The sequence below is a fragment of the Oncorhynchus gorbuscha genome, linkage group LG03 (assembly GCF_021184085.1).
Source record: "Oncorhynchus gorbuscha isolate QuinsamMale2020 ecotype Even-year linkage group LG03, OgorEven_v1.0, whole genome shotgun sequence".
Classification (NCBI taxonomy): domain Eukaryota; kingdom Metazoa; phylum Chordata; class Actinopteri; order Salmoniformes; family Salmonidae; genus Oncorhynchus; species Oncorhynchus gorbuscha.
In genome coordinates, this window is record NC_060175.1 from 91,063,897 (window position 1) to 91,074,731 (window position 10,835).

General features: G+C 43.0%; 1 protein-coding gene across 9 annotated transcripts; it reads right to left on the reverse strand.

Moving 5' to 3' along the window:
* Positions 1–1,146: 1,146 nt before the first annotated feature.
* On the reverse strand, positions 1,147–9,350 carry LOC124032194 (telomere zinc finger-associated protein-like). 9 transcript variants are annotated; one of them, XM_046344392.1, is made up of 11 exons: positions 6,970–9,350; positions 5,721–6,544; positions 5,166–5,497; positions 4,851–4,968; positions 4,295–4,387; positions 3,870–3,956; positions 3,574–3,728; positions 3,313–3,449; positions 2,885–3,049; positions 2,297–2,385; positions 1,147–2,161 (listed from the first exon to the last, which is right to left on the reverse strand). In XM_046344392.1, the coding sequence occupies exons 2-11, from the start codon at positions 6,483–6,485 to the stop codon at positions 1,625–1,627; spliced, it is 2,478 nt and encodes an 825-aa protein (XP_046200348.1). In that variant the 5' UTR covers positions 6,486–6,544; positions 6,970–9,350; the 3' UTR covers positions 1,147–1,624. The 9 variants fall into 9 exon arrangements, with proteins under 9 accessions (XP_046200348.1, XP_046200353.1, XP_046200356.1 ...); XM_046344397.1 differs by having other exon boundaries at positions 6,474–6,544; positions 6,970–9,346; XM_046344400.1 differs by having other exon boundaries at positions 5,166–5,434; positions 6,474–6,544; positions 6,970–9,345.
* Between the last annotated feature and the right edge of the window lie 1,485 nt (positions 9,351–10,835).

Sequence of the window (10,835 nt, forward strand, 5' to 3'; positions counted from 1 at the left end):
TGCATACTATTGTTTGTACAGATGAACGTGGTACCTTCAGGCATTTGTAAATTGCTCCCAAGAATGAACCAGACTTGGAGGTCTACATTTTTTTTCTGAGGTCTTGGCTGATTTCTTTTGATTTTCCCATGATGTCAAGCAAAGAGGCACTGAGTTTGAGGCCTCCGATTGACTCAGGCTAATTGACATAATTTATCAGAAGCTTCTAAAGCCATGACATCATTTTCTGGAATTTTCCAAGCTGTTTAAATGCAGTCAACTTAGTGTATGTAAACTTCTGACCCACTGGAATTGTGATACAGTGAATATTAAGTGAAGTAATCTCTGTAAACAATTGTTTGAAAAATGACTTGTGTCATGCACGAAGTAGAGATCCTAACAGACTTTTCAAAACTATAGTTTGTTAAGATGTGTGGAGTGGTTGAAAAACAATATTTAATGACTCCAACCTAAGTGTATGTAAACTTCCGACTTCAACTGTATATCTTTTTTTATTTTTTATCTTACAATCACCACAATGTTTTCTAGCACTAACCAGCTTTGATAACCATTGCGAAATTAATCTGGAGACTTGTCCAGTGCTGTACAACTATGGAACCTTAGGATGGAATCAGAGCATGTGATGCAACTGGGACTGGGTTGCTAAAACCCCATCAAAGTGATAGATTAAATAGATGTGTCCCTGTTTTATTGATATGATAGATTATCAGATGCTGATCACCGTTTTGCTCTCCCTCATCTAGACTGACTGTTTACACCTAATTGGCACGACTACCAATCCAGCCAGCATGAAGTACTGGTCATATTTTCTTTCAAGGTGCATTTATTTTATTATAGATGCTTTAATATTTTATTAGAATGGTTTAGTTTTATTTATGAAAATGTATTTGTAGTGTTAGTTTATATAACGTTAGTGTGTTTTCCTAGTGCAACAGGAGGCAGAGGTACATATGAAGATAGATACCGGTGACAACTGCTGTTATGGTAACTGGAGGTGGTAACACATTCTCAATTTATTTGTGCAACATGTGTTTGACTAAAGTTAATTTTAGTATTGTTTACTTACTGTAATGCCATTCAGTTGTGTTTTCTTAGTTTTCATACAAGATGTTTGTATACTGTAGAGAGGTCATCCTTACAGTGTGATTACAATAAAACTGCAGGCAGGACTGCCACTTTATTCTGTTTACCGTTTGACTTGATGATGCAAGACAATCCCATTGATTTACATTCACTTCTCACAACCTGACCTATTGACTTCTCATCAAATTGTGTAAAAACACAACAAACTTCATAAAACCTAAGCCAACTTATATTACATTGTCAGACCCAATGCACGGGCAAAATGAATAAGATGCCCACAGAGTAGGGGAATGTCTTGAGGGGTTCATCATCTACTGGGCTGAGTGGGAACCAGTTTTTCTATACAGTAATTTAGACAGAAAACATGGTTACAATAATGACTGAAATTAAATGAATGCTTCGACTGCAGAGCAGAGCGAGTAGCCACAGTGTGGGAGTTCTTGAAGTCTTGCAGTACTCAAGCTGCTCTAGGCTTCTCCAATGAGAATGTGATGTGAGATACTAACCAGTCTGTCCTGTCCTCAGGCCTTGCTCTTAGTCCTCAGGCCTTGCTCTTAGCAGGAGGATCCTCCTGTATGTCCTCCAATTCCACCGTGGTCTCAGGGATGGGGTAATCTGCGACCAGTAGAGTCTGCTCCATCACATCTGTCACATTGAAGCTATGCCCCGCCACACCCAAACCCTGGCTGATGGACATCACATCCACCTGGCCATGTCCCTGTGCCACCCCAACCTGGGTAAAGCCCACTTGGTCCTGGTTAAAGCCCACATCCATCTGCCCTTGGCTGGACACCACCTCCTCCGTAAGGGGCTGGATCACCACCCTGAGGATGTCACTGGCTCCTAGTACAGTTCCAGGTCCAGGTATAGGTCCAGAGACAGGAACAGAGACTGGGACACTGGGTCCAGAGACAGGCGCTGGCCCCTCGGGTGTCTCCTTCTCAGTGGGTGGTATCTGTGAGGGGCTAGTCTCATCCTGCAACCCCACGTCCTTTACTATCAGGTTCCGTAGCTTTCTCTCCCGTGGATTGTAGTTCTCTGTACGGGTGTGGACCTGAACATGACGCCGTAAGTGAGCCTGGAGAAAAAGAGGAGACTTCAGCGTTCATATCAATTGAATACAAATTTAATGATCCCCTCAGTGGCTGGGTGAGCAGGAGGCGTGCATAAAATTTGAAGAACCAAGCTAGCACACTGGAAATGCATGGCCTACCTGTCTGGTAAACTTGTAGCCACACTTTTCGCACTCAAACTTCCTCATGCCCTGATGGCGACGCACATGGACATGGAGCTGCTCGACGGCTGGCGGATAGCAGAGTAAACAAGACAATAAGAAAACATATGGCAAACTTGTCTTGTTCAACTGAAGTCGGGATGGAATCACTTCTGGAAGCAATCTACTCATTAGGTGTGAGATTCCCAAATATTTTATAGCGCTAATGATAATGACTCCCGAGTGGCACAACAGTCTAAGGCACTGCATCTTAGTGTTAGAGGCGTCACTACAGACCCTGGTTCGATTCCAGGCTGTATCACAACCGGCCATGATTGAGAGTCCCCGTAGGTGGTGTACAATTGGCCCAGCGTCGTCCGGGTTAGGGTTTGGCTGGGGTAGGCCATCATTGTAAATAAGAATTTGTTCTTAACTGCCTTGCCAAGTTAAATAAAGGCTAAATAAAATAAATCATCTTAAGCCTGTTTTAGGCAAAGAACTTAGTCCTACAAAGCTGTGTAAACTCAACATGACAGAAAATAAATATATTTTAACTGTGGTGCCACGATCTCATGTGGCCATTCTCACCCTTGAAGGTCTTGCCACATATCTTGCAACAGTGAGGGCGGTCCTCCTGGTGCTTGCTGGCAACATGGCGGAGCATTGGTCCCTTCTCTGTGAAGCGCTGGTTACAGAACTCACAGCTGTAAGGTCGCTCTCCTGTGTGAGTTCGGTGATGCTTGTCAAGACTGGCTGAAATCACACAATGAACAGACATAAGCATTGGCACAAGCACAATGTTGAGCATTGGAATAGACCATGTGAAAGCACACTGGATGTTAACGTGAGAGTTTGTGTTAGTCTGTGAGACAGAACCGGTGTATCTCAACGATTACTATAAGACTAAATCATAACATATGATCTGAGCAGCTATGTTTGTTGTAAGAAACGGGTTTGTCCTGCTCTGCCATCTACAGGGCCTAGTGAGAGGATGGTGGGCAAGAGGAAGTTGTCACCTTGTGTCCGGAAGGTCTTCCCACAGAGGTGGCACTGATGGGGCTTCTCTCCAGTGTGAACCCGCAAGTGCATGTTAAGGTTAGCCTTCTGGGTGAACGCACGGTTGCAGTACTCACACACAAATGGACGCTCGTTTCTTAGAAATTAAGACAAACAGGGACGTCACATTATTTAACACGACAGTAAGGCTGATTCAAACAGTCTAGCTCCCCCATGGTAACAAACCCCTCTTCCACTACCATGGCCAGTCTCAGCCCCACCTGTGAATGGCTTTGATATGCATCTGCAGGCCGTGTCGGCTGGAGGCTCGATGGTCACACTCCTCACACACAAAGAGCTTCTCGCCGCGATGCTTGGACGCCTCATGCAGACGCAGCTCTGTTTTAGACAGGTATGCTTTGCTGCACAGAGAGCACTGTGGGAAAAATTATTATCACAGGTTAGAAAGTGATTAGCAAGAAAGCAGTCATAAATCTTGACAATAATGCAGAAGGAATAAAGGATTGAATACATGAAAAAACAGACCAATTAACACAAAGGAGAGAGAGAGACTTACTGCATGTGGTTTGGGTGCACCGTGGATTTTGATTTCGTGACTTCTTAAATCTTTTTTATGCATGAACTGTTCCGAGCATGACGTACACTAAAATAGATACAAGATCAAGCGATGACTCAATATGAGTTTGATACAAAACACACCAGAGATATAAGTCTTACAATGTCAATTAATGACATGTTCACAGTACTGTGTATCGGGCGGCAGGTAGCCTAGTGGTTAGAATGTTGGGCCAGTAACTGAAAGGTTGCTGGATCGAATCCCCAAGCTGACAAGGTAAGTCTGTTATTCTGCCCCTAAACAAGGCAGCTAACCCACTGTTCCCCGGTTGGCTGTCATTGTAAATAACAATTTGTTCTTAACTGACTTGTCTAGTTAAATAAAAGGCTCAATTAAAAATAAAAAAATTGTGGTAGGTACTGGACCTTATTGGGCATTTCCCCTGTATGGGAGACCGTGTGCAGACGTAGATCCCCCAATCTGTCAAATGACATGTGGCATTGAAGGCAGTTGTGTACCTGTAGTAAAAACAAGAATACACACATACAGTACATGAGGGAAAACCTAAAGCATTGTATCATTTATGGTATTTCTTATTGGACAAGTCAGTGGCCTTGGGGTTAGAATGTCCATCCTGAGATTGGAAAGTTGGGAGTTCAATACCTGGCCAAGTCATACCAAAGACTGTAAAAATGGGACCTGATGAGTCTCCACTTGGCACTAAGCATAAAGGAGATTGGGGGTAAGGCCCTGCAGTAGACTAGCGTCCGGTCCAGGAGGTGTACTTGTACATCAAGCTGCCTCACGCTACACAAACAGGAGATCGGCTCCTGCCACATAAGCCTTTCCAGCGTGCATTAGCCAAGGCTTTTGCAAGGCTACTTACTTATTGGACATGTCAAGGTAGTCCCTCCCCTTTATGCTCAGTTTCCTTCCTATTGATGCCTAGTAAACAAGGCCTTGGTCCTGCTGGTCACTCACCACTTTTATTTTTTCACCACAGTTGCAGTTTCTGGCCTCGTGGTCCATCAGATTCTCCTTCCTGTAGTACCTCCTTCCACACTTAGAGCATGGAAAGGGCTTCTCACCTGTATGACACCTGAGGAACACAGGAAGAACAGAAACCACACACTATTCGCACTAGTCATTCAATAATACCGGTATTTTTCATTATTCAGGTCTCTCTTGCTAAATATAAGTTATCTAAATAGGACACACCTGTAAAGACACATGTGGTTTAATATAGACATGGTGAATGGCAAAGTCAATACAATATGATAGCAGTTATGTATATACCTGTTGTGTACTTTGAGGTAATACTTGCTGAGGAAGGTCTTATTGCAGGTGGGGCACTGAACAGAGCCCTTTGTAGACCCCTTGGCTGCCCGTTCACCGTTCTCTTTATTGACAGCTTTGGTTGGTCCTTTACGTCTGCCTTTGGGGCTGGAGGAGGTAGGCAGCAGGGCATGGGGCACATACTCTTCATCAGTGTCCTCAGCTACCCCCTCCACCAAATCACCACCACTGCCATCATCATCATCATCATAGTCTTCTTCATCAAGAGGCTGCAGATGAGAATTAGCTTTGTAGCTCAAATCTGGTACAAGGTTGCCGAACACATCTGTTACCTGTCAAATAATCAAATACAATGAATCATCATCATCATCTCTCTACGGTCATTCATCACATCTTCTGGCCATCCACCTGCAACTGGGAGACAATATTTGATGCATCATATTGCCAGCTGTATAGTTCTAGTATAAAACCTACAAATCTGTAGGCACATTGTGTGGAGGGCCACACTCAATCTTACATTAACACTTTAGGATAAGGTAACATATTGTAGCCTACCTCTGTTGTATCTGTAGGCTGAGGGAGGCGTTGTCCCTCCTCCTCAGCCCCATCACTCCTATCCTTTAGGCTAATAACTAGTGGTGGAGTCCCCCTGCTAGTGGTCCCCACATGGGACAGGAGACGCACACCGGGGCCCTCTCCAAACGGTCTTCTGGAGGCCTTCACCCTACTCCCAGAGCGAGTTGTGATGGCAGTTGTGGTGGCGGTAGCTTCCAGACAATCCTTCTTACTTGTGCCGCTACTAGGGGTTTGGGATTTTTTGGGCCTCCCTCTTTTTTTAGGGGGCCTCCCTCTTTTTAGGGTGACCTTGGTTCCTACATAAGTTACAGCTGAGATTGGCTGAAAATGATGGCTCAGAAGACATGCAGACTGCAGTCCTTCTGGAGAAACTGTCCCTTCTGTGGCAAACTGCTGACAAAGTGCGAGCGCATCTGGTACACATAGGCTGTCTGCAGCCTGTCGCACATTCTCCAGATTCAGAGAGTCAAGGTTTAACTCCCCGGTATAGAAAAAGTCTAGAAGCAGTTCCAGGCCATCAGTGGGGAACTCCTCTGGGAGGGAGACCTCCTTAACCATGGTGGTGGTTGGCTCGGACTCCTGAAACCGCCCACTGAAACAGGCCAGGATATTGCGATGGGCATTGTACACCCTCCCACCACCTCCTACAGTCAGTTTGGCATCACAGAACGAGCTGAGACTCCTCTGCTCATTCAGAAAGGACAAAACCCGTTGGGCATGGTTGCTACTCACCTTTGTATGCATTTCTCACCCTTGACAATAGATTGCTGCTTGCAAGGGACACTGGATTCAGTGTTATGCAGCTGAAAGGGTCATAAAACAGATGAAAATTCACAAAAAGATGATAGAAAATAGGTTTAGTTTATTTTATATTAATATCATTACGCTATTAGCATTCTTGAAAATGCAATAGCATCATCAGCAATTCATAATGTATAAATTAGTCCAGACCTCAGATGAAGTGCATTATTAGCTAGATATTCACTTTATGGGACATCTGCACAAGGGGTTGAGCAGTTTCAAATATACCAAAATATGAGATAATTGAATAGTAAAATAAATAGAATTTGTTGAAGATTAGACACAGACAAATGTAATACTTAAGACATTATTAGCTAACGTTAGGCCTATACCCCTAGCTAGCTACGCACCTCGACGTTTCAGACATTATACAGACGCTCCCTAAACTCATCTGTCCAGCAGAAACAGAGATGCGAGTCACCCTCACCTTTGCAGGATCCTAACATTCGTATCACTGCTATCAGTTGTCGGTATGGTGCAGTGAATATAATATAATTTATAAAAAGTTATTTTGACTAACGTCTCAGGAACATGAATTGCTTTCTTTTTAGTCCAGGCCAGGCGGTTGAGACCGGATGTGACGTTTAGGCTAGCGCCGTGCTGTGAAATTGAATTGAAACAGTGTGTAATTTAGCATGTAAACATCACGTTTAAATTATACGATCATATAGCTATAGAATTGCATTCGAGTTTATGTTCAGTTTTGTGGATGCATGGTCAGCTGTCTGTCTACTCCACAAGCAGCTAGCTACGGGTGTGTTCGTAAATTCAATATGGAGTGCACTTAAGAGTGCGTTCAGGACGTTCGTAAATTCCGACCGTTGTCAGATTTTCCTTTCGTAAATTCAGAGCGTTTCGCTCTCGGAGCGTACACTGGACGCTCTGGCTGAGGAGTAGAGTTGATTCGAGCGTTCTGACCACACAACAGCAGTCAAGCACCCAAAGCTAGCTACTTCCAGACACAAATTAGAGAACACTTCACTTTGATCATTTTACTTTACTCGCCCTAGCAGAGGCTAGGGCTGTTGTCATGTTATCCAGGGCGCTGGTGTCTGTAACTATGCTGCTGGCAACCATTTAATTGTGTTTTTTTGCCGACGTTTACTGATACCGGCCATATTCTACGGGTGTTGAGCATTCGTAAATGTATAATTTACTCTGAAATTGGATTAAATAGCCAGAGCGAATATACGAACGCACCCTACATGAACAGCTGAGCATGCATGAACTCCTTGAAGGTTCATTATGTTTTAGCAATATCCCTAGTTACCACAGGAACAAAGTCAAAATGGCCGTAAAAATGTATGAAAACTAAAAACAGCTTTTTGGTCTTACGGGTACGGTTAGGCATAATATTAGCACTGTGGTTAAGGTTATGACTATATTTCAATAAGATAAATAGGCGGGGTTTAGTCATAAACATGACTTTGTGGCTGTGGTGATGAGCGGAGACTCGACATTTTTTGTTTTGACGGTGTAGTTGCTGGTTATTGTCACAAATGATCCCTATTTTAAGTATCTTAACTAATATGAGGTAGATAGCAAGCTCGTTTTGCAGTTAAATTGGAAGCGAACGCAACTACAATCCCAGCTATAAGCTGCCTGCCTCTTTGTAGAGTTACTGTGACAAATGCTGATGTCAAAATGGCTTTATAAATACATTTCATTGATAGACATCTGAGACAGCTCAGACTTGCTGGACACACTGCTCTCTGGCATCATTTACAAAATAGTCTCTAACACTCTACTCAGCAAACCGTATGTAGTCTATCACAAGGCCATCCGTTTTGTCACCAAAGCCCATATACTACCCACCACTGCGACTTGTATGCTCTAGTTGGCTGGCCCTCACTACATATTCGTCGCCAAACCCATTGGCTCCAGGTCATCTAAGTCTTTGCTAGGTAAATATTTGCCTTATCTGAGTTCACTGGTCACCATAGCAACACCCACCCGATTTCTCTTCTATTATGTTATTGACTGTAAGTTTGTTTATGTGTAACTCTGTATTGTTGTTTGTCACACTGCTTTGCTTTATCTTGGCCAGGTCGCTGTTGTAAATGAGAACTTGTTCTCAACTGGCCTACCTGGTTAAATAAAGGTGACATTTGTTTTTGCATGACCCCACTGATGTCACAGACCTGCAGGGAGGCTCTCATCAGCGTTGTTAGCGCTTGTGCAGGTAAACACGCACACAGCCCTGCTATCTTAGCATGACACACAGTTCCCCTTCAGTCATTTTCTATAGACAAGCATGTTCCGTTGTAGTGGTATTGTTAGAGAGGGGTAAAGATAAAGATCTTTGAGAATACTGGTTGAGGGATGGAGATGATGTAGTTAATTATTCCTTGCCCACGAACATTCGACCACCCATCAGACATGATTGCAATACAGTCTGATTTCTCTATGATTTGCTTGACCTTCACTTGAACTCTGCATCCAGCAAATGAGAAAATAAAGCATGTCTAGTTGGAGGGGTGTATGCTAGTAAAAGAACATTCAGAAATCTCTTCCAATACACATAGCCTGTGAGTATCAGAGGTGAACCAGCTGCATACACAGCTTGAGCTAGACATTCATCAGCATTTCTGACTTACATTCCTCCATTAAGTTAAAAACAACAACTTCTGATTCCATGAGGACCATGAGCTGTTGCTATCAATAAGGTGTCATCATTTTCACCTGGAATAGAAGTAGAGGGACTTTTGTCAGAGGTTGCTTGTTGTGAGCGCTGAGGGAACTTGATACACTTGGCCAGATGATTCTGCATCTTTGTGGCATTCTTCACATATGATTTGGCACAGTATTTGCAAATGGACACAGCTTTTCCTTCTACATTGGCTGCAGTGAAATGTCTTTACTCATCAGATAGTGCCCATGGGCATTTTCCTGTAAAGATTAGAAAATAAATGAGTAAAAAAAGAAATAGTTAAGCAGTTACATTAAACAACTCATTTGTAAGATTTAAAAAAAAAAAATATGTATGGAAATAGGTGAATTAACACTCCTCAGTTAGCAGGCTCAAACAAGCTAAAACCCACATGGTAGCAAAAACTAACTAGCAGAAATTGTTAACAAGTTAGAAATGATTTAGCACACTTTGCTGTAGGCTACTACAGTGCCTTGCGAAAGTATTCGGCCCCCTTGAACTTTGCGACCTTTTGCCACATTTCAGGCTTCAAACATAAAGATATAAAACTATTTTTTTGTGAAGAATCAACAACAAGTGGGACACAATCATGAAGTGGAACAACATTTATTGGATATTTCAAACTTTTTTAACAAATCAAAAACTGAAAAATTGGGCGTGCAAAATTATTCAGCCCCTTTACTTTCAGTGCAGCAAACTCTCTCCAGAAGTTCAGTGAGGATCTCTGAATGATCCAATGTTGACCTAAATGACTAATGATGATAAATACAATCCACCTGTGTGTAATCAAGTCTCCGTATAAATGCACCTGCACCTTGATAGTCTCAGAGGTCCGTTAAAAGCGCAGAGAGCATCATGAAGAACAAGGAACACACCAGGCAGGTCCGAAATACTGTTGTGAAGAAGTTTAAAGCCAGATTTGGATACAAAAATATTTCCCAAGCTTTAAACATCCCAAGGAGCACTGTGCAAGCGATAATATTGAAATGGAAGGAGTATCAGACCACTGCAAATCTACCAAGACCTGGCCGTCCCTCTAAACTTTCAGCTCATACAAGGAGAAGACTGATCAGAGATGCAGCCAAGAGGCCCATGATCACTCTGGATGAACTGCAGAGATCTACAGCTGAGGTGGGAGACTCTGTCCATAGGACAACAATCAGTCGTATATTGCACAAATCTGGCCTTTATGGAAGAGTGGCAAGAAGAAAGCCATTTCTTAAAGATATCCATAAAAGGTGTTGTTTAAAGTTTGCCACAAGCCACCTGGGAGACACACCAAACATGTGGAAAAAGGTGCTCTGGTCAGATGAAACAAAAATTGAACTTTTTGGCAACAATGCAAAATGTTATGTTTGGCATAAAAGCAACACAGCTCATCACCCTGAACACAACATTCCCACTGTCAAACATGCTGGTGGCAGCATCATGGTTTGGGCCTGCTTTTCTTCAGCAGGGACAGGGAAGATGGTTCAAATTGATGGGAAGATGGATGGAGCCAAATACAGGACCATTCTGGAAAACCTGATGGAACCTGCAAAAGACCTGAGACTGGGACGGAGATTTGTCTTCAACAAGAAAATGATCCAAAACATAAAGCAAAATCTACAATGGAATGGTTCAAAAATAAACATATCCAGGTG

Excerpts from the sequence above, each read along its gene's own strand:
- LOC124032194 (XM_046344392.1), bottom strand. The coding sequence starts at position 6,485 with ATGCATACAAAGGTGAGTAGCAACCATGCCCAACGGGTTTTGTCCTTT. Across the intron at positions 4,388-4,850 it reads GTGGTGAAAAAATAAAAGTG|GTACACAACTGCCTTCAATG; the intron begins GTGAGTGACCAG and ends TTTTTACTACAG. Across the intron at positions 3,050-3,312 it reads GAAGACCTTCCGGACACAAG|CCAGTCTTGACAAGCATCAC; the intron begins GTGACAACTTCC and ends GTGTGATTTCAG.